Here is a 24,442-nt window from a genome sequence, read left to right on the forward strand (position 1 = left end):
AGCAATAGATTTCAGTATGAATTATTATATTTAAGATGTAGTTCTTCTGTAAAGGGTACCTATGGAGAGATGGTACTTTCTTAAGCAGCAGATCTGCTTCCTGTGTGTACTCAGAATCGCATCTGCTGACTTAAGTGACAAAAATAAAGTTAACCCTGCAGTGCCAACACAGCTCAGAAAGAGTAGGATTCTATTCCGGTGTGTGCGTAATCAGCAGAATTTTTTTACCGGTTGCCAATCAATTATAACTGTGCAAACCCATTGAAGATAGCTGGGACAATACAGAGATTACCTTGGCCGTGATATGAAGTTAATGGCGTTGCACAGGTGTCAATGAGAACATAATTTATCCTACAGAGTCTTTTAAAGGAGATGGTGAGTGAGGGAGAAAGGACCCAGCTTGGCTCTCAGATCCCAGGTTAGGTTAGCAGTTACAAAAAAAAATATTCCACTTATTTACAGACCAAGTACACTTGATATGGAAATCAGCAAGAGACAATGAACATACAATGTCATGTTGTTTTAACAGAGTTTCAGAGTACAACTGCATTTTAAACAAACTAATTTTTAAAGGTTTTTTGTTTTTTTGAGAGAGAGATTTGATTTCTTTTAAACTTAATGTTAGCACTGTAAAGTTTTTTTTTAGGGTTTATTTATTTAGGGGTTTGTTTTGTATGACTGTTTGCAAGTTGAACAGTGAAAACTAAGTTAAATTAACTGTTTTGGTTTCTGGTATATTAACGTAATGAATCAGTCGTGCAATCTAGCAAACTGTACAAATTATATTTGACTTAAACCCATTTAAATTGTGTACTTTTTCAGTATTTTCTTTCCCAACAGGAACATAAAATGAATCTGTTTATACAAAATCATCCTGGCTTATCTAAGAAGCTGCATTAAGTTATTCACACAATGTAATTTCTTAGTTCAGAGCTTTATCACCAGGGAAGAAAATGTGATGTCAGCAATTGTGGACTGTGTCATCACTGACTGTATCAAACAAGATAACAGGAATGCAAGGAGCCCAGCCCTGGAAAGAGTTACTCAATGGCCCAGTCACCAGAAACACTCTTATTTACTTCATTGGGAGTTGGATTCACTGCCTGGTCTCCAATTCAGCTATCCATCCCTACTCAGCAAAGCATATATTTTAAAAAACAATAAGGAGTCCGGTGGCACCTTAAAGACTAATATTTATTTGGCATAACCTTTCGTGGGTAAAAAACCCACTTCAGATGCATGGAGTGAAAATTATAGATGCAGGCATTATTATAGTGACACATGAAGAGAAGGGAGTTATCTCACAAGTGGAGAACCAGTGCTGACAGGGCCAATTCGATCAGGGTAGATGTAGTCCTCTCCCAATAGTTGACGATGAGGTGTTAATTCCAGGAAAGGCAAAGTTGCTTTTGTAGCGAGCCAGCCATTCCCAGTCCCTCTTCAAGCCCAAATTAATGGTGTTAAATTTGCAAATGAATTTTAGTTCTGCAGTTTCCCTTTGAAGTCTGTTTCTGAAGTTTTTTTGGTTCAAGTATAGCTACTTTTCAATCTTTTATAGAATGTCCAGGAAGACAGAAGTGTTCTCCTACTGGCTTTTTATGTTACCATTCCTGATGTCTGATTTGTGTCCATTTATTCTTTTACCTAGAGACTGTCTGATTTGGCCAGTATATCTGGCAGAGGGGCATTGCTGGCACATGTTGGCATATATAACATTAGTAGATGTGCAGGTGAATGAGCCCCTGATGGTGTGGCTGATGTGATTGGGTCCTCTGATGGTGTTGCTAGAGTAGATATGGGAACAGAGTAGGCAACAAGGTTTATTACGGGGATTGGTTCCTGGGTTAGTGTTTCTGTGGTGTGGTGTGTAATTGCTGGTGAGTATTTGCTTCAGGTTGGGGGGCTGTCCCTTAGTCTTTAAGGTGCCACCGGACTTCTTGTTGTTTTTGTGGATACAGACTAACAAGGCTACCCCCTGATACTTGACACCATTTGTTTAAAGTTAAGTATGTGCTTAAGTGCTTTTCTGAGTAGGGATGGATTTAAGCTCATGCTTAAACAGTTATTGAATTAGGCCCCATGCGAGCAGTACTTATCTTCAATAGGACTATTTAATAACTTGATCCTAATCAGACTGAAGTCAATGGGAGGCTTTCTATTGATTTCAAAGGTCTTTTGATCAGACCCCTACAGTCTGAAGAATGGGTCCAAACTACTTTTATGTATTAACTAGCCTCACTGAGAAAAGGAAATGCAGAAAAAGTTTAGGACTCATTAAATGACATTTGATAAAACAAATAATATTTTTCTATTTCTAAATAATTTTCATATCTCCCACTCTATCCCCAAGGTGGTTTAATAGGTCAATACAATATTTTCTGAGTGAGCCTCCTGTCAGTATTTTCTTTCTGCATAAGTGAGTAATGAAAAAACTCTGTTGAGTGAGCTGGACGAATTCCGGATGACAACCTAAAAGAGACGGGTATTCAAAGACGAAAGTCCGCTACAGAAGCCAGACTCTGATACCCTTACACACAAGTGGCATCTTTGTTCAAAGTAGTGCCAGAGCAGTCAATGGGAAACTCGTGAATTCAGTTGCTACTTTATCTTGAGACACTCAGAATCTGGTCCGAAGTGGGTTTAAGTCACATTAGAATTTGGAAGAAGTTTGTTTGCTAAATAGAAAAGGGAAAATGACCCAATCAATGCATTTTAAAACTTCTTAAAGGGTATTACAGAAAATAGAAAGTATATAAAGCTTTTGACAGTATCCCCTCAATTGCAGCCAAGTGTTTTGATCTGCGATGCTCTTGTAGTTTTCCTTGAGATTTTGCTTTTTTTCTTTCTTTCTTTTGGGCCTCTTTTTAGAATTGAGCTCAGGACTTCCCCTCCTTTATGATAACACTTCTTCCCATCTGAAGAAGATGGAAGTGGAGACTGTGAAGGTAGTTGGACCATGGCCAGCTCTGCACATCAATATAAACAAGGTATAATAAATATCGTAGTGTATGTCAGAACGCTCCTTTGTTACTTGATCTTCAGCAGCTGATGTTACTTCATCATTAATTCAGCCCAACATATTTGGCTGCAACTGTTTCACTTACTTATCTCCCACCATTTTCTTACTGGTCCTTAAATATTTCCTTCCACTTTCCCTTTGAAATTCAATTCAGCTAAAAGTAGGAAAAAAAGGCTTAGTGTGTGTATGTTTATATATTTCTTGATATAATTCATTTGCCCCATTCCTTTTAAGGTGTATTATTCACTATGCATGTACTGTATTATTTGAAATATTTACAGGATGGTAGCTGAATGACAGTAGGTTGTGGGGGGCAGGTGTGGGGAGAAAGAATAGAGCTCAACACTATCAAATGACAAAGGATTTATGGTCTTTTATTTAAACCATGATAAACCATACTTCAACTGTGCTATTGTTTTGTTTTAGCTTTGATGGGTTACTCAGCTAGATAGCGTAAAAGTGTTTAAAAAATCATATTCTTTCTTCACATAAGAAGAGTCTGTTATGTTTTAGAACTACGTTGGCATAGGTTTACATGACAGAACCATACAACTTGGTGCCTCATCCTACAGCTATTAACTTCAGAACTCTAGTTGAAGCCAATGGAGTTGTGCATATGACAAGTCTTTTAGCATCAGGCCCTTTAAGGCTCAATCCTGAGCCCACTGAAGTCAATGGAAATGTTGGCATTGAATTAAAGAGATGGAGAATCAGGCCTTTAATGAGTAAACTGGTTGAGAGAGGAAGGAGTGTTTGGAAAGATTTCTGACTCTCAGTTCAAGGAGGAACCTAATTAAATGACTTTGTTAGTTTCATACAGAGACTTCTACATTGATGCTCTTTCAGCACAGGATCAAAGCATAAGCAAAGAAGGTTAAGAGGCATCTTGATTACCGTCTAGAAGTATACGCACCAGGAGGAAATACCTGATACTAGAAGCACCCCTGCTGATGCAGACAAAGGCATAACAAGTTCCAATGGCTAGAAGTAGAAGTTAGAAATTCGAGCTGGTCAGAAAAAGTGTGTGTGTCTGGTATTTTTTGTGGAAAATGTTGACTTTCTGGTGAAAAAGCAAAACTGAAATATTTTGACTGAAAAACAGAATATGTTAATTCAGAAATGCTGCTGCTGTGCCTCATGGGAGTTGTAGTTTGTGTGCCTCCTGCTCTCTCCTCTATAGGCTGGGTTCCCTTTTGGTAAGGGGAGGGTGAGCATCCTGGGAGTCATGTGTCCATAGTGCATCATGGGCAATGAAGTTCACTGGGTGATCCCAGCCCATACAAGAGGGTGGCGACTTGAGGCAAATAAACTGTAACTCCATGTGGCACTGTGGTGACATTTCCAAAGCTGACATATTTTGAGTTTTCAGCTGAAAATCAAAACCTTTTCAGTTTTGTCATGTTTGTATTTTTCAAAAAAAAAATCAAAATTTATCACAACACAGACACTTTTTGAAAAACAAATAAAAATAAATAAAAGTTAAAAAAACAACAACTTTGAAGAAGAATTTTCCAATAGCCTTATTAGAAACACTCAAACTGGAAATAGCATACATTTTTAAGTGAGGTTAACTAACCATTGGAATAACTTACCAATGGAAATTCGCCATTGCCTGGAGTCATTAAATGAAGATTGGCTGTCTTTTGAATATTGTTCATATTTATTAAAGTAGTGTCTAGGGGGCCAACTAAGATCAGGCATTATGTTAGGCGCTCTATAAACATATAATCGTTTCTGCCCTGAAGAGCTTCCATTTAAATAGACAAGACAGACATGGGGTATGAGAGAGAGATATAACACACACAAATAATATGCTGGCTGCAAACTACTAGTTACAAGGCTCGATGCAAGAATTAATTGGTGCAGTTCTATGGCCTATATTATTCAGGAAGTCAGACTAGATGACCACAAAGGCCTCAATGTGGCCTCAACATATCTAAATTTATATTTAAATTGACAACTCATTTGAACCTGTATTTTCTAGTTGTTAATTCTCTTTTCAAGCAAACTGCTTTAGGGCTGAAATTTGTCATGCTTGGTATCAAACAAAGGTGAATTTTATAAAATAATTGGATGAAATTAGGTTGAGTGGTTAGGAGTTAATTTGATTGTCTGCTACAGCAAACTCCATCTCATGGGAATGAAGAATGGTTTAGGAAAAGGGGCAGAACAAATCCAGTTGACGTGATGATTACTGTCCATTCATTTGGTGAGCAACATAAATCAGTTCTGTGATGCCTATTGGTCTCTTTGTCACCAGTGACATTATCTTTAGCCTTCAGGGTGAAAAGGAATATTGCAGGCATAAATATATTTTAATTTCCTTTCTCTCCTCTGCTTCTGTTTCTTTGCAAACATCTCTTCTTCAGTCCTTCACTGCTGCAGACCACTATGTACTGACTGCTCACCAGTGATGTTACTTAGGGCTTGTCTACACTTACAGCTGTAGAGCGCTTTGTGTTAAACCAGCCTTCGGAGAGCACTCTAGGGAAAGCGCTGCAGTCTGTCCACACTGACAGCTGCAAGCGCACTGGCGTGGCCACATATGCAGCACTTGCAGCTGCATTGGGAGTGGTGCATTATGGGCAGCTATCCCGGCGTTCAAGTGACTGCAACGTGCTTTTCAAATGGGGAGGGGGCGGGGTGGAGTGTGTTGTGTGTATGTGGCGGGAGAGAGAGTGGGATTTTGGGGTGCTGAGAGTGTGTCAGCATGCTGTCTTGTAAGTTCAGACCCTCCTCCCTCCCCCACCTCTCTCTCAATCACTCAAAACAAACATTAGCTGTTTGGTTTTTTTCTCGGACCAGATAAGCAGCTGGCACTCCGAAAGGGAGCTTTGAAAGGGCCACTTCCGCATTCCTCCCGAGTTCACAACAAAGACAAGAGAGGCCACTTCAGTTAATGGGATTATGGGACGTTTCTGGAGGTCAATCAGAGCGCTGTAAGGTAACTCCTCGTTTACACTGGAGTTGCAGCGTCTCATCCAATACACAAGAGCCGTTAATCTTCTCGTGGAGGTGGAGTACCAGGAGCGCTCCAGCCAGGGAGTCAGAGCACTCTACGTGCCTTGCCAGTGTGGACGGGGAGTAAGGTAGAGCGCTCTGGGAGGCTTTATTGCCGTATAACGTGCAAGTGTAGCCAAGCCCTTACACTAAAGCTGTGCAGCTGCCTGCCACTTACAAGGCAGCAAAGCCTGTAGCTACTGCAGTAGCAAATGACCCCTGACTGGTGAGAAAAGATAAACAGAGAAGAATCACAGAAACACCAGTCAACTGATCTGATGCATCTCTGTGCTGAATAAGGAGCAGAATGTGTTCTTGCCTTCACTAGAAAATAAGGTGGGTTCTTAACTTGTGTTGGCTAGCCTGTGGAAACTGATATGGTTTAAGAATCTGATGAAGACAAGGTGGTTTGTAGTTAGCAGGTTGATAAACCCCAGCTTCCCTCACAGTCTTTACTTGGTCTGCTAAATCATGTGAAAACTACAAACTGCCTTGTCTTCTCTAGGCTCTTGCCTCATGTTTGTTACTGTCTGTTAGCTTACATGAGTTAAGCAAACATCTTTTTTTCCTAGTAACGATAGGCACTATTACTCGTAAGGAGGATTCCGAGAAATAAACATATTAAAAATTAGCTTAATAGGCTAAGACACATATTAAAAATAAATTGTGGGGAGGGCTAAAACTATAGAAGTTGCTGTTTTTATCCTTATTTGGTTCCAAACAACATATGAACTTTTCAGAGTAGAGAAGAAGGATTGAATCCCCTTAAATTTAAAGAGGAAAAACAAAATCCAAACAACAATAGGACCGCAATAATAAAAAATGAATACAAAATAATATCAAGTGACGTGAGTCTGAGGTTACTCAACCCACTCCTACCAAATACCATTCACCTAAATGCTACCTGCAACTGTCCTATTTTTCCCTTCTTCAAAAAAAAAAACAACTGATTTTGTATCCGTGCAAGAATGATGAAACTTAAGTGAACCCATGCTACTAACAAACACCACTGATGGAGTTGGTCATGGAAAACTAACGTGCCAACAATTACCCAAAAGGGTGGCATTTGTAATAGTGATTTTAAAAAAAAAAAAATAGCTTTTTAGTGTAGTATATCTCGAGTATTTCCACACCCACCCATTCAAAGATCATGAGTCTGTCTTGAAGATCATGAGGTGTGGTTCTTTTTTTTTGCTAATGACTTTGGGGGTCACTTTGCCTTCTGGTTTCTGACCCTACAGAGTGCACTCAGCTCACGTTTTCAAACTAGATTACTTTTCTAAAAACATGACAGCCGATATTCTCTTGTATTCACAGGAATCCAGTAGCTGGGGCTTTCAGAAGAACACCAAATATCATGAGACTCGCGATGAAATTACAAGGGTTGCTAGAACTGTATCTTTATATACTTCTCTCGTGACTTCCATATTGAATGTGCTGAGTTTACACATCAAGATGGGATTTTAATAACTGCCAACCTGGTACAGAGTCTGAATACAGTTGCTATTGTTATGCTTCATTCACCATTGTAAGCAATAAGGGTTCTGGAAACTTAACAGACAATTTTGTTTATTATGCGTAAGCACAAAATAGAGTGGAGTACAGCTTGCATTTTTACAGCCTGACATTATATGGGCTCTACAGTGCTGATAGTTTTAAAATCTTGTGTTTTGTCATAAACTAAGCAAATGTGGTTCCTAGAGAACACAAAGAACCTATCTTTATTGACAGCACTTCATCCACCAGAACCTTACTACTCCCACTGAGTAGTACCTTACACCCTGAGTAGCAGAGTATCTCCTTTTCTTTTAATTAGACTAGACAGGAAGTAAGGCACCAGTCAATGTGACTGAGGGGGCACAACTGGTCCACAACTGTGTATTTACCATTGAATGAGTCCAGGATGGCATGGCAACCTTAACACCGAATATCTGCTTTCTGTGAGACCTGTATTATTATTTTCATGTAGATTTTTGTATTTTTTTTTAAATTATAGATGGGTGAAATTGTGGCCTTATTGGTCTTGGGGTTCCCCTGAAACCTCTTCCATTTGGTTCCCCAAGAACTCAGTTCAACTCAAGTCATGTCACTCAGGTTCCTTTATTTGGCATCCAGCAATGCTACACTGAGGTTATTCAGACTCCAGTGTACGGGGTGGTTATAGGGCATACCAAAGTTAAGCAGCAAATCTCTTCTTTTATATACATTTATACAATACCTTGCATCTACTATACATTGCATCACATGTTCTGGGATTGGCATGGTCACTTTCTAGGAACCAATCCCTGTACAGCACACTTTTTACTCCATGCATGATTTACTCTTTACCATGCATGATTTACTCTTTACCTCATCTTACGTTCCAGGCTTATTTTATTCATTTTTATCTTGTCCATTGTAAATGGTTCCCTGGCTGTTCCCCCGTATCTTATCTAGTACAGATGGTCTGTTTCCATCCTGCAAATCCATTTACCTCCCTAATCCTATCTCCCAAGAAAGGAGGCCTCACTCATGTCGTTATTCATGTCACGCCCAGGGTTGGGCACGTCTACAATGCGATAAAAGACCTGAGGCTGGCTCAGAGCAGCTGACTTGGGCTCATGGGGCTTGGTCTGCAGGACTAGAAAATTACCATGTAGATGGTTGGGCTTGGGCTGGAGCCTGGGCTCTGAGACCCGATGTGAGGGAAGGTCCCAGAGCCTGAATGTCTATACTGCAATTTCATGGCCCTGCAGCCCAAGCCCTGTGAGACCAAGTCAGGTGATGTCAAAGCCATTGACGTCAACGGCAAAACAACCATTGACTTCATTGCAGCCAGAATTTCACGAGTATGAAAAGAGGAAAAGCAATGGAAAAGTATTCCAATAACAACAAAAAGCTGATTGTTCCATTAGTCTCCTTCCCTTTTTTTGCTGCCAGGCATTATTGTTTTAATTAACTACATTAGGCTTGAATGATACTTAGAGGAGAATGGAAGTCTACTGAGCTTCCGTTTCCTTAGATGCACCCTGAAAGAACCATTATGAATTGAAACAGATGCCTGAGGGTATTATAATCTGAAGTTATTATCGGAGAGGATACCTTGTTACAATGAAATGTATCCATTTGCAGCATGGAGGTACAAGGAGGCAATTCTTTGATACCATATTTCATGTATATAATATTTTTGGCTAAACAACTACTTGAGTACAGGTTAGTATGGAAGGTGCTGTTTTGTAGCAGAAAGATCTGTCATCACTCCTGCAGGTTGACAGACAACTTCTAAGTTTCAGAATGTATTTTGAAGTCGGCAGTTATGGATTAGATTGTAACATTAGCTGACCTAAATAAAGGGGTAGTGCACAGCCGTAAGTCCCAGGGGCAGACCAGCCAGAGTTCCCCCTTGTTCCACCTACTACTATAGCAGTAGCAGGTTACTTCCTCCTTTGCCCCAGGTCAGCTTTGCTGACCAGTGTGTTGGGAATGAGTGAGGTGAGGTTGGCAGAGCCAAGACTCTACCCATTCCCCACTTCTGCCCATCCGCACAGAGAGGAATTAGTGGCTCCACCGTGTATGTCTACACGGCAATAAAAGACCTTTGGCATGGTGGCAGCTGGCCTAGATGAGCTGACTCAGGCTGACAGGCTGTAAAAATTGCAGTGCAGATGTTCAGACTCGGGCTGGAGCCCAGGCTCTGAGTCCCTGCGAGGGATATCAAAATTCAGAGTTATTCCTGCCTGTGCTTGCTGGAGCCCGTCTCCTGACCCAGGCTTTGAGACTCGGTGCCACGGGCTTTTCATTGCAGAGTAGACATACCCAAAAGAGGCGGCTCTCCAGTCTTGCTTTGACCCATGATGCAGGTAGCTTGCACAGGGATAGACGAGCAGGCCACAGTCCTGTCTCTGTAAGGATTACATTGGAGAATGCAGACGCAGCTACTGGCTACTGAACTGCGGAGAGTGGCAATGTGTTTGAATGTAAAAAAAGCCATCTGGGTCTTTAAGTATCATTTCCCCTTGGTTGTACAGTGAAATAGAATGGGTAAACCTAATGTGACTGAAATCATCATGTCATCTAATTAGTTTCAGGACCTAAAACAAAGATTGGTTTTAACATGCCTTTTAGAACTGTCATTGTATTACAGTGTGCTGCTTGAATTCCCTTTAGAGAGCAGTGTGCATACGAGTAAACTTGCTGATGGTAGCAGCATTTCAAATATCTTCAAGCAATGAAAATCTGCTTAATGAGACAATTGGCTGATCAGGGGGTTGCACTTTCCTCGTTGATTTTGTCTGTCCAAATTACTAAATGGTATCTCCACTTATGAGTGTCAATGGGAAGCTCAGCAAAGCCATGTCAGTGAGTGAGTGTTTCACCTGGATTGTTTTTTTTTTTTGTAGTGGTTGTTAGAATTCCTGTCTCCTGTATTACATTTCTGTTTGAAGTTCAATAGATAACTACAATTCAGTATATTCTCCAGCTAGAAGCAGTACTTTTTGTTTTCAGGTATGTTTTCATGGGATAAAAGCCAAAGAGACAAAGTAAAATGTGCACGTATTTTTCCATTAGCAATTGTAGATAAGGCTCAGAAAATAGAGGTGCAAGACTGATTAACATTCATGTCAAATACACTCAATCAATCAATAAACAAACCAGGGTGGATTAAATTATGATATTCAGTCAGTTGTTCAAAAGCGTAGCTGGAAACCACAGTAGCTTAGGTTCACAAGGCAACTGCATCAACATTTCTTAGATGTGGAAAATATTATGCCATTTCAATGGGGTTCAGCACAGTCTGAGGCCTCTTTCCGGGTGCTCACCAAATAGTTCTATAAGGCAATATAATCACAAGGTTGAGTTGTTCTGCTCCTGGAAAGTTTCTCCAGATTCTTGACATCCCATATTGTATGTGACTGTTTTTGGATCGATGAAGTGAGCAAGCAAGGTTTTGGTGGCCATAAACTGGAGGGGGCATAGGTCCTGGTGAAATAAACAAACAAAAAGACTTTTGAGGCTAAGGGCAGGGTAGTTTCAGTGATGTATAAAATGCCCTGCTGCATCTCAGAATACACTTGTCAAAGGTGAACTAAGGACATACATTGGGCCTGATTTGCTACTGCCTCGTACCGTATACATTTTGCACACGTGGACGAAGGCAGTATGAAGTTGGTGTGAAAGACAATCAGATGAGAGTGGTAGCATTTCACACTCGCTCTGCACAGTCGTAAATGACTATGCAGTGGTCAAAACAACGGAAAGCCGGGGTTACCACTCTCATCTGGTTTTCAGCAAGATGAGGGGAACTCTGAGTGGACCCTTGCTATTCCATTGTCTGATTCTTCCCTTAAAACTTGTAAATAATCATGGCCTGCTGATTTAAGGGCCTATGTTTACAAGATTGTCCCCATCCCTGCTCAATTGCTTTAAACTGAGTATTGTTTATATTAGGAGAGAGACTGGCTCCTCTTGATTTCTGCAAGGGAAGTGTTTGCATATGGGAACGTCTGCTGGTTCTTGTTTGCTTTCTTCTAAAGTTTATTCCAGGGAAAAAAATCTTTAGGTCACTTTTGAAATTATTCCTGTCAGTGGAACCTGTCCTGCTGTGGATTTCTCAGATCCAGAGCTGGAGAATTACCCTTCCTTGTGCAAAAAGGAGTTACCCTGTGGGTCATGCTATTCTGTATGTCTATGCCGCAGTTTGACACCTGCGGCTGGCCCATGCCAGCTGAATTGGACTCACAGGGCTTGGGCTAAGGGGCTGTGCAATTGCAGTGTGGGCGCTCCGGGTTGGGATGCAGCCCCTGCTCTGAGACCCTCCCACTATCAAATTCCAGGGCTCAATCCAGCGAGGGGTTGTGTCCCCACCTGCCCTGCAACCTTGGGTGCCTCACAATGCTTTGCTGCTGTAGCACCCAAACAACATGCATGTCACACATAGCTGCAGCCTGCACACTCCAGTCACACTCTGGCTTCCACCAGCCTCAGTTACCACTTGCAGGGTGACTCCCCAACATAGGCCCCGTCTCAGATTTTCCCCCAAAACCATGTGTTCTGCATTGTCCAGCCCTCTCCTGGATGGTCCAGATATTAGAGGTCTGTTGCCCCCGTAAGGGGTCAATGTATGACCATTTGCTACTTTAATTGGAGTTACCAAACCAATTTAAACACAACACTGCATTAGTTTTGATTAAAGAATAAAACAAGTTTATTTAACAACAAAGAGAGAGGTTTTAGGTGAGTATAAGGCATTAAAGTCAGAAATGGTTACAAGAGAAATAAAAATAAAATGCTTTCTAGTGCTGAAACTTAACACACTAGACTTGGTTCAAAGTGAAATTCTTACCAAACATTCCCAGCAATAGGGCTGACCAAATTCTCTGGTCAGAACCCCTCCTAACGTCCAAAGGCCTGGTTTCTTTGTCTTCTCAGCTGAGAGAGAGAGAGAATAACTGGGGTCCAATTATAGTCCAATCAATCTTTTAAATGCATTTCCCTGTACGTTACTCCTAGATAAAGTTCCTTCCAGCTGTGAGGATGGAGGCATGCAGTCTTGTGGGGGAAAAGGTTCCATGTTGTTGTTAAAATGCAAATTGATCCATTCTTGCCCCTCCTCCCCCTTCTCTGCCAAAGACTGGCCACTTGACCAGTGATTGCCAATCAACTTTAATGACAACTGGCTAGAGGCATCAGCTAATTCTTTGTCTTTGAAAAACAGGTTTACCTCTTCTCCGGACTTGTCTAGCAAACACATTTCAAGTATAATTTCAGCTTATGTTCATACCTTTACATATAAAGTTGCTACATACATTTCACCATGACTGACCAGCAAGTTATTAGGTTTCACATGATACTTCACAAGGCATATTTTATACAAAGATTATTACAATGGTGTGTAGGGTGTGAAAACGTGGTTGCATTTGGTCACACTCACCTTGCAGGGTCCTAGAGCTTGGGCTCTAGCCCAAGCCCGAAGGTCTATACCACAATTAAACAGCCCCTGAGCCCGTGTCAGCTGGCATGGGCTACTCACAGGTTTTTAATTGCCATGTAGACATACCCTCAGAATCAGTGGAAATAGGAATCAGTGTGTGTGTTAAGCTTATTGGATTTTTCTGCTCTTTCTTACAGAACAATTCAGAGAGATCCAAAATCAAAGACTGGGGGCCTTGTTCTCAGTTATACTAAAATCCCTGTAGTGTAAAGGGGTCTTATAGTGGATGTAAATTACATTTTGCATTCACTTTCAAGCCCCTTTACACTGTCCGTGATATAAAGGTGCTTGAGTATAACTGAGCATTGAGCCTGTGTCCCTTTCTCCTACAACCCAATTTCCCTTTCTGTGGAATATTTTGCTTTTTCAATATAATTTTAGGTTTGGAAATGATCTTGGGGACAACCCACTCCACGTCCTGGCTCTTTTCACATATTTCTTAATGCTCTATATCTCTCTGTCTGTCCGAGTACCCAGTGGTATCACACTTCCCTCAAAGGCCTTTATTACCTTGGTAATAGATTAAAGTTAAGTCTTTTGAATAATTTGTCTTGTCAGACCTTTCTATCAGGTTATGAACTTGAAAACTTTCCTAAATGGTGTTAAAACTGGTTGTTCAAAGTAAAATTTGACCTGATCATTGTGATAAATCATACAATCTCTTCCCCTAATGTATGTTGCCATGTTATCTTTTATGTAAACTGCAGGGTGAAGACAAGAAAGTTTCTGAAAAAAGTCTTCATCCGCCAGTGTCACCTTCCTCCGTACCCGATCATATGAAATGTAACATCCTTAAAGCTCAAGTAGAAGCTGCTTTTAGAGTGGGTGCCCAGGTGAGTATACCTTTTAATTTACCCTCTATATTTCCCCTTTCTAATGCTAGCGAGGACATAATGTTTCATGTGAAATCACTCCATATTTTCCAAAATCTGACCCTTTCCTTGGGAAGTGTTGTCTCATCTTCCTTAGGTATCCAAAATGACATAAATTGCTCTAGATCTTTCTGTAGGCCATCAGAACATCTAGCTACTTGCTGTGATTTCAGGGTGTCTACAGAGTTCATTATTTCTGAACCATCTGCTGTTCATCAGTACTTTTTTGGCTACAGCTGAATATGTGAGCTTTCAGGACGAATAATGTTTCATTGCCAAAAGGTTGGGAACAAAACAGGAGTTGAGTAGATGAAGTGTGGCTTGGTTGATTCACTTTCCTTCATCCTTTCAAACCCTAAAGCCTTTAGTTTTTTCTGTTCATAGAGCAGTTTGGAATTTTGCTGAGCATTCATTTTTTATTTTTGATTAAATATTGTATTTTAGTCCTCATCTGACATGGAAACTGTTATTTATAGATGATAAACATCATATTTGGATGTCTAAATATTGATTCCAGAGATTCTTTAGACACACAGGTGTGAAAATGTTAGTCTATGTACTTTTGTGCTCATTTGTTTTTCCAGTCATCCATTCAAAACATTTATGTTCCATTAATTTATTTCAAATTCACAGAGTTTTCATGGATAGATCCACATTCACAATCAATGAATTATGTTACATAAATACCAACATATATCCATATGACATAGCTGTTTTCAGCTATGTCACAAATAGATGGCATGATTGTAATGATATTATTACTTCTATTGAAGGTAAACTTTCTTGAAACCCTAACCCTATTCCTATGTAATTCTTTTGGAATGTAGTTAGTGAAATAAGGATAATGTCATCTTCCATAACAAGAAAGAAAGAAAAGAAATACAAGGGGGGAGGGTTATTGAATCCTGTCATTAGCTACTTCTGTTACTGTGTGTGTGTGTGTGTGTGTGTGTGTGTGTGTGTTAATAATCTCCTTTGGATACACACTATTTTACTTCTTCTGTTAATCTGTTTCTTCCATGGTGACAGGTTTCAGAGTGGTAGCCATGTTAGTCTGTATCAGCAAAAACAACGAGGAGTCCTTGTGGCACCTTAGAGACTAACAAATTTATTTGGGCATAAGCTTTCGTGGGCTATAACCCACTTCATTAGGTGCACGGAGTGGAAAATACAGTAGGCAGGTATAAATATACAGCACATGAAAAGATGGGAGTTGCCTTACCAAGTGTGTGTGTAGTGGGGTCAGTGCTAACAAAGACAATTCAGTTAGGGTGGATGTGGCCCATTTCCAACAAGAAGGGGGGAATATCAACAGAGGGAAAATTATTTTTTGTAGTGACCCAACCACTCCCAGTCTGGAATTAACTGGAATGAATTTGAAAACTTGACACCATCAAATGGGGCCTGAATAAAGACTGGGAGTGGCTGGGTCACTACAAAAAATAATTTTCCCTCTGTTGATACTCACACCTTCTTGTCAACTGTTGGGAATGGGCCACATCTACCATGATTGAATTGGCCTCGTTAGTACCACAAAAAGGAATTTTCCCTTTGTTGATATTCACCCCTTCTTGTCAACTGTTGGAAATGGGCCACATCCACCCTAATTGAATTGGCCTTGTTAGCACTGACCCCCCACTCGGTAAGGCAACTCCCATCTTTTCATGTGCTGTATATTTATACCTGCCTACTGTATTTTCCACTCCATGCATCTGATGAAGTGGGTTATAGCCCACAAAATCTTATGCCCAAATAAATTTGTTAGTCTCTAAGGTGCCACAAGGACTCTTCGTTGTTTTTGTTTCATCTGACAGGTCAACTTGCCCACCAAAGAATTTTCTTTTAACAACCATCTTTGTACATTTCTCATTGTTGTTCCCTGGCAGAGTTTTCATCTGACAGTTAAATTGCAATTCATGCAGTTAAAGCCATGGAAGTCTAAGACAGCTAAACCTTGGTTATTCAGTCTGCTAGAGATTTCTAGAACAGGCAGTGTAAATTTTATGATGTGTTTTTAAAAAACAGTTCGGTCTTCTCTGAATCTGATGTTATGACTACTGCGCTATTTTACAGTATGTTTCCTGTTTGAATGTCTCAAATCTAGCCATTCTTTTTCAGGCATATACCATGGCTTTGTGTCTGTTTCTCAAGGATGTTGCCCAACACATCTTGTATTTGCGTTTTCTCCAACTATGCTTACAGTTATGTTCAACATGTTATACGCATGTTAACGCTGTGTGCTGACATATTCATAGTAAAGAATTATTCGTGATTCTGATTGTTTGTAGCTACACAGAAAATTCTTTAAACATGTTTCTTCCATCTCTCCTGATCTGCTCCCCCGCCCACTCCCCAGAGCCTTTCCAAATTACATCATCCTGAGTTGCTTTTACATTTCTGTAACATTGTTCTTTTACTGTAGTTATGTAGTAAACGGGTATCAGAGAAGAAAGTAAGTCTGCTAGTCTTTTCTTAATGTAGACACATTTCCCCAAAAAACTTTAGCACTCAGTGTGGATTAAATATGCATCCGTGTTCCAGGCCTCATGAGAGGAGATCATATGAAATTCCAAACAGAGAGGGAAGTAGCATGTGTTGCTGAAGACTATTGACATAGTGCAGCTTGAAAGTCATGTAGCAATGGTTGCCTAAGAAGGATAGTCCATTGATTAGGATGTTGCCTTTGCCTTTGAGGAAACTCAAGTTCAGTTTTCTGCTCTGCCACAGTTCCCGGTGTGACTTTGGAGAGGTATCTCTATGCCTCAGTTCCCTGCTGCACTGGGGTATTGTGAAAATAATTAAAGATTGTGAGATGAACAGATGCTATGGTAATGGGGCAGTGTAAACACCATAGATGGATGAAGATCTGCAGCATAGGAATTTACCCATCCAGGGGGAGCTAGAGAGCAGCACATCCTCCACCACCTAGAGACAAAGCCAGCAGGGAGGGGGACGGGTGGTGCTGCTGGGGAATAAGCTGTCTGTCTGGCATGCAATAAAACTGCATCTGTTATGTCACCCACTTTTCCCTGAAAAGCTACCTGCTCACTGCATCTGTATACTTTGCCAATGGCCTTTTGTTCTCCTGCTAGGAGAAGGGAAAATCGGCTGAGTGTTGTTTGATCACTTAATTTCCCACCTAAACAGGGAGAGACAAGTTTGCTGCTTCTTCCTTACCAAAGGGTTGGGGGGGGGGGTAGGGAAGTAGGGCAGTAGGTGACTCTGAAGAGGGTAGCACAGACTGACTACCCAATATGTCAGCCAGACTAGTGCTGTCTACAGCAATGGTTCCCCTCTCCGCCTTCCTACAGATAATTTTGATCTCTTTGAGGTGGGAATCAAGATTACTGCTAGAGGATCCTTTAAGTGGGCAGGGAAAGAGTGACCGTTTCTTTACTGCAGACCACTTTGGACAGCAGTCTTGTCCTTCCAGCTCCCTGTGCTCTTCCCAAGCCTATTGTCTTACTTCTCTCTGTCTCCTAGTCTTACTCTTGGCTTCATCCCATCTATCATACTGTCCAATAAACTTTAAACCATATCTCTTTCTTCCTCTGCCATGCACCTTCTCATCTCCTTCCAATCCTTTTTTAAATACCACATCTTTAAGAAGTTGCACCTCCTTCCTTCTCATCATTCGCAAACCCCAGTCTCCTCCTACTTTTGATCTGTTGTCCAATGTTTTCTCTAATTGTGATGGTAAGCTCTTTGGGGCAGGAAATATATCTCATCTATATTCTGTAAAGCACAGGACAAATGTACAGCACTATACAGAGATTTCAAGCAAGAGCAGCCTGTCTTTGTCATCTACAGCATGTGCCTCTTCTCTCTGTTTACTATGTAACATTACATGTCGGTGAGAAGTTCTTTATCCTAGAAGCAGAAAGAACAGAGCTGGTCTCTCTCACTTGCATACATACGGTGCACTCTTTATCTAAAGTGAAATTGACACCTATCAGAGGTTGGTTTTAAAAAGTCCTAAAAGATCCTTTACCTTTTTGAGCTCCCCATCAATGTACTGTACTTTAGGAGATTTTGCTGGACATCTGCATTGTCCAGTTAGTAACAGAAGCATCAGTGAAACATTTTCACTAATGGGACACTGCTGGAACTGGTACCAGAGGGTGCCCTTAAAAAATTTCCACTTATCTAAAGTAACTATTTCATTGTTGTTTGTAATGTTTGTAATAATTTCCCATTTGAAAAGCAAGGAATATTTCAAATACCGGACACCAGTACCATCAGGAAATGACCAGTTCATGAAGGCACCCACTGTAGTCAGTAGAACAGGAAGCTCTTCATTAGTAGTTCCTGACAATGGAGGAGGGGGGGAGATGCAGGAGAGGAAAGGCGGAGGGAAGTGAGTTTGGGGATGGAAATGCTGATTTTTTGATTCATTCAGATCAGTATACTCATGGCAACTAGATACCATGGGGACAGGTGCCTTAGAAACACTGAAATACATACTTCCAATCTCTGCAATTTCAAACATAAGTAGTGGGAGGAAATTATACAATGTAGTTTGAAATAGGAGCTGAAAAGGGAGATTTGAACTCAATTTCCATTCTGGAGTCATGCAGAAGAGCTGTTTATTTCTTTCCTATATGGTACTTTTTTATCCTTCCTCAAAGCTGTGACTCTGAATTAGAGATCTAAAACTCATCTGTTTATGGTACAGATTACTCACAGTTCTGCATAAATGTTAGAGTTCTGGAGCAGCAAGAAACTAACATGAATGAGTTTGTTTATTTCGTGAAGAGAGAAATATTTCCATACAGAAATGTTAGTTTGAGAATCAAGCTGCAAGGTGTGGTGGAGTACGTCTGAGTGTGTGCAGATGCACACCTGAACTGGTGAAAAATGTGATGAACCCACACAAATTGTGGAAATTTAGGCTGTGGGTTCCACAGAACACTCAGCGCAGTGTCTGTATTGCAATAGTAAACCGGCACTCTTTGGCAACACACCCTTCAAACTTCTTCATGGGCGTCCAACACTTCATAGCTGACAGACTGCAGATCACATGCTCATTTTAAGAAGGAGCAGTATAAAACCAGCAACGAAGAGCTGCATGAATATAAAAGACCAGCTTCCAGCAGCATTTAAAACCCTTACAGTTTACATGGCTCAGTGTTGAAATGGAGGGATTAATCAGAGGAGTGGTCAATTCATGGCCCAGCTGATGGAGGACTCTGATTGCTATGCATACCCAGTTTGGCCCAAAGCAAATCCTGATTTTCTTTAGTGTTAAATACAGACTCCTGTGCAAACTTAGAATTACCTTGACTGGGTTTTCGTCTCTTGGCTGGAACGGTATGTGGTGTTCTTATCCAGTGTGCCTTCTACAATAGATGCTTATTTTCTCCATTAGTTTTCACTTCACCTCCTCTTCCCCCATAGGCAGTCCCAACTCCTTGGGGCCCAAAAGTCCATGAAATTACAACAAGAGTGAATCTGATGTCTTATCTCTAACCTAGAAGAATATATTTGGATCATATGGCAGTGACTTCATTGGGGGTTGAACATGATGCTAGAATTTGGTACAAAGAGAGTATTAAAACTTGTTCACAAGTTAATATCTATGCAATATTTTCAGCCTACTGGAGATTACCTTATTCTTTTTTCTCTCCCCCTTACCTCTTAAAAACAAACAAACAAACAAAAACCTACATACCAATGACGTAGTTTTGCTCTGAGATGTGTATTGCCATCTGTGGGTTAGGATATAATCTTAATGTAAAAAACTAAGATGTGAAGTTGAACGGTGCTAACTAGCCTTGCCTAGAACCACTGGAACATATTGCACCATTGGAGATGTATCTCAGAATGTGTTTTGATCGTATTTCATGCTACATTTTGTTCTGTGTGCAACAAATGCAAACAAAAATTGGATCAACACATTATTTAAGGCAGCAAAGGAGTACAGCTGAGGAGAAACTCATCAGTGGTTTTCCTAACTATATCTTTGGTTGGCCTTTGCCTTTTCATCATATAGTCCTTTAAGGAGTAATTAAACTGTCAGTTATTTATAAAGACTCTTCAAAGTTGCAGTGCCCAAAGAAGTTGATGTATGTGGTTTTCAAATTTTCCCAAAAGGCTGCCGCAAGGAAATATATTGCAATACTATCTATATGATTTGGCTTTTAAGTGCTTTATTCACTTCTGGAAATCATAATAAGGGCACAAGAGAAAATGAGTTTGGTACAGGAAAGATACTGGGGGATTTATACTCTTGTGTGAAAAATAACAGGACTTGGATAAATATCTCTGGATGCCTGGAGGAGTTCCTGCCTTTTGCTAGATGGCTACTCAAACATTGTGAAATGATGAAAATTTCAAGCATGTCAGTCTGTCCTCCATCATGGATTATATTTTATACCCAAGATTTGCTTGGAAATAATGCAAATTTGCTGATATCTTCTTGGTCTTCCTTGTGCTTATCGCACATCCCTGCATAATTTGACAATCTCAATTTAAAAGACCCAGAACAGGAGAATAACAGGTCCAGGCTGAAGTGCTGTGCCTTGTGAGGAGGGTGTGTGTTTATATTAGAGAAAGAAGCTTGTACAGGGCTCTTTGCACAATGCCTTGCTAAAGCCATTGCTATTAGTCACCCACTTGGATGAGCAATACATTCACTCTCAAATTCCAAGCTAAGTAAAAAGAAGCAATTGTTGTGATACTCTCAACTCCAACTCCAATGAATGTGACATCACATCAGTTATAATTGTTCATAACAATGGAATTTAAATGGCTATAATTCAAATTGGCTATATTCTGTCTGTCAAAGGAAACAGATTTGTTTAACTTTAAAAGTGAGTCTCAGGCTGGAAATAAAGGGAGGCAGAGCTACAGAAAGATAGGACTTAAGGGAATGTAGGATGGGGGAGCATCATTAGGTGGAATACAGCAACCATTATAAGGGAATCAGCAACTCTACTCAAAAAGGAGTGACAAAAAATGATGACAACTTTGTTCAGTTAAAGTAGTCAAGGGTGAATAAAAAAAATCCCCAGGATACTAAGGGACAGACTTGCAAAAAGTGCCACAAGATTGTTATGACCACATATCAAGACCTCACTTCTGCCTCTCATCAGAAAAGGTTTTTAGTAATTCAGTGCCTGCTAACACTGAATGGTATAAGTATTATTTGTTATTATTTGCCATGCAGTAGCACCTGGGAGCTCGGTCGTGGATCAGGATCCTGTTGTACTAGGGCAGTGTACAAACACAGAACAAAAAGATGGGTCCTACCTCAAAGAGCTGACCGTGAGGCTATTCTGATCCCAAGGGAAGAGTCCTATCGGCTAAAATACCAACAACACTTCCTGCACCAGGGTTTTTCTTGGAGGCTTCTTTTCCCAGTGACCTTGCTGCTTAGCTTATGAAATATAATGAGATCATGGTTGGGTATGTTAGCAGGGAGTTGAAAAATATCCCATGCGCTTCAGAGTTCCTCGGTTTCATTTCAGACCAGCAGACATGCAGGGGGAAGCATTGTTTTCAGTCAGGGCCATTGAGCCATTGCTATTGCTGTCCTTCTGCTTGGAGGATTCCAGCAATCTGGAAAGGGTGTTGCTCCCCCTCCCTTTTGCATAATCAGGAACCTCCAAAAATCCGCTTTCAGAACCTTTTCTCCCCCAGTCAGCAGCCTGACTGTCTTTGAATGGGATCAGGTGCTTCAGTCAACCTTTGGGCTGATTCACAAAGTCAGAAGGGGAAAACAAGATGTTCCTTATGTGGAACTGGCATAATGTTGACGATAATGCCGTGATAACGAAGAGACAGGAATAAGGTGGTGTAAACACTAAGTGGATTTTTTGTTTAGGAAGCGGGGCACACACACACACACACACACACACATACAGTATAGCTGTTGTGAACAGGGATATAGGCAGTCAGACCTAGTGGTCAGAGGAGTGGTGGTCGGGCCTAGTGGTCAGAACAAGAGTCAGGAACTAGAGGTCAGAGATAGAGACAGAGTCGGGAGTCAAGCCATGAGTCAGAGTCAGGAATTGAGCCGAGGGTCAGAGCTGGAGTCAGTAGCCGGGGTGGGTGTAACACCAGGATGTAATCTGGAACAAGGCAGACCAGGAGGAACAGGATAGGAAGGCAGGAATCAGGCAAAACAGCAGGAGCCGATAAAGCAGACAGCCGGCATTCACAACTTCCTGTGCCGCCTTCTGGCTTAAACCATGACTCTGGTTGCAAGTCTCCTCCAATTGGGACCATTGTGAGCAGTGCTTATGGTGAGCTAGGGTTCACCAGCCCAGACTCCCTGCTGGTATCTGAGAGTTGCCATAGAATCATAGAATCATAGAATATCAGGGTTGGAAGGGACCCCAGAAGGTCATCTAGTCCAACCCCCTGCTCGAAGCAGGACGAATTCCCAGTTAAATCATCCCAGCCAGGGCTTTGTCAAGCCTGACCTTAAAAACCTCTAAGGAAGGAGATTCTACCACCTCCCTAGGTAACGCATTCCAGTGTTTCACCACCCTCCTAGTGAAAAAGTTTTTCCTTTTTGCCTATTTTGGCTTTCAATAACTGTAGCTTTTCTTGGAAACCACTTACCTGTGGAGAGCATGCAAGCTAGTGCCTCTGTCCTGTCACTTCCTTTGTCTTGTTTTTCCCCAATGATAAAGTAACTTGTTACCCTGTTGGCAGTTTTATCCAAACTGTTTTTCATTGAAATCAGAACATTAATTTCATTTTCCTTTGCCAGATGTTTGCTGTGGTATTAGGTATTAGGTATTAGGGTATTAGGTATTAGGTATTAGGGCTGCCTGGGGACCCGCAGACATGAGTTCGAGACCCACGATGCCTCACAATAGCTCACTGGGTCTGTTGCTTGCCTGCACTGCAGTGTTACCCTGCAGGGTCTCCTGAGCCTACGTCCTAGTCTAATTAGTCATAGAAAGGACTACTGACTACTGCGGTGAACCTTGTATACTCCTCCGGCCCCTCTCCATCACAGTCACACAGTTTGTAGGTGGATCCTCAGCCCAGCACAATAAACAGTGGAAAAGGTCATCAACATAATGAGGAAGCTCAGGTTTATGCAGACTCCATCTGCTAGGCAAGTCTTTCAGCTGCTGGGAGACATGGGCTCATTCCCAGAAAGCACTCCCAACTCCTCCTAAGAGCTTTCCTACCTCAGTGGAACTCTGAGACGATCATTAGATATCTGATTCCCACTCTCCCTCCACCCCCAGGCTGTGGTTGAGGATCCTCTTTGTGCTTAGAGGAGAACCTAAAGAAGGGCATGCCATAAATCCTGGCTCAGCAGCAATGGGAGCAGTGGGTGCTCAGCATCTCTAGAAATCAGAAGCGCATAATTTAGTGAAATTTAGGCACATCGCTTAAGCAACTGGAGTCTGTTTGGTGCTTCTTAAGTTCTGGACTTCTCCCTTCGGCGTCCTTATTTTGGCTTTCAATAACTGTAGCTTTTCTTGGAAACCACTTACCTGTGGAGAGCATGCAGGCTAGTGCCTCTGTCCTGTCACTTCCTTTGTCTTGTTTTTCCCCAATGATAAAGTAACTTGTTACCCTGTTGGCAGTTTTATCCAAACTGTTTTTCATTGAAATCAGAACATTAATTTCATTTTTCTTTGCCCTGGGCCAGTCTCAGATAAGGAAAGAGCCTGGCATCCTATGGGATGGCATTAGGATCCATAGTGTCAAAGAGCTTGGAGTACTGGGTTCCCTATTTCTCCTATAATCTGGCTGCAAGAAGGGCCAGGCTGTTTCCCTTTTGATAATACTTAAATGGATCTGACTGTGTCCAAAGGAAGCGTATGTACTAGATGGCCTGCCATACTCCACAGGCATTAAAGCTCATTCCTCTTATAGCATGGTTGACTTCTGGTCAGAGAGAGAATCTGCCTCAGTGGAAGAAGTCTGCTGAGCAGCCACATGTCGCTGCATTTGTGCCTTCAGACATCGTTACTATGTAGATGTCAGAGCCTCTAACAATGAAGGTTCCTGAGTTTAGTAGTCACAGGAACCTCTCTGGGTAGTTTCTGATATAAATTTCCCACCAGATATTGGGTGGTTCTAGACAAAACTCCTTTTTCAGATTGTTGGGTGTCCCCAAAGAGAGGGATGAATCTTGATCATAATATTTGCATTTCTTTAGGAGCGCCAACAATCTGGACACTCCTATGGGAATTTTACCTTGTATATGGTTCTTGTTTCAAGTTATGGGTTAGATACTTTCAGATGTGCTGAGGAAGTTGCTCACTGGTTAGCATAAAATAATAATGAAGAAGCTCTCAATATGTAGAAAATGTTTAAGAATATTCCTTTTTCCTGCCCTTCCATTTAGCATGTTCCAATGTAAATCCATGCTGGGGAGGTAGCAATGGCCTTGGGATTAAGGCTTCATCTGTACTTGGAGCTATAGCTGTGATTCCCAGCTTGTGTGGGTATTCTTCTGCTAGCTCTCATCGAGCTAAACATAGTATTGTTGCCATGATAGCATGGGTAGCATTGAGCAATGTCATGGATTGGCCGCCATGGGTGCATACACAAAGGATCTGGGTGGGTTTGAACTTGTGGCAGCTAGCCCAGGCCTCTGCTTACTGA

At 41.2% G+C, this 24,442-nt stretch overlaps 1 protein-coding gene across 4 annotated transcripts in view; it reads left to right on the forward strand.

The window, feature by feature from the left end:
* Positions 1–24,442, forward strand: part of EPB41L4B (erythrocyte membrane protein band 4.1 like 4B) — a 249,728-nt gene that overhangs the window by 156,265 nt on the left and 69,021 nt on the right. For all 4 annotated transcript variants that reach the window (XM_037889908.2, XM_043540419.1, XM_037889909.2 and 1 more), the window contains exons 17-18: positions 2,869–2,987; positions 13,697–13,822. In XM_037889908.2, coding sequence (XP_037745836.1) covers positions 2,869–2,987; positions 13,697–13,822 — 245 coding nt within the window. The remainder of the gene's footprint in view (positions 1–2,868; positions 2,988–13,696; positions 13,823–24,442) is intronic.

This window comes from Chelonia mydas, chromosome 2 (assembly GCF_015237465.2).
Source record: "Chelonia mydas isolate rCheMyd1 chromosome 2, rCheMyd1.pri.v2, whole genome shotgun sequence".
In the NCBI taxonomy this organism is placed as follows: domain Eukaryota; kingdom Metazoa; phylum Chordata; order Testudines; family Cheloniidae; genus Chelonia; species Chelonia mydas.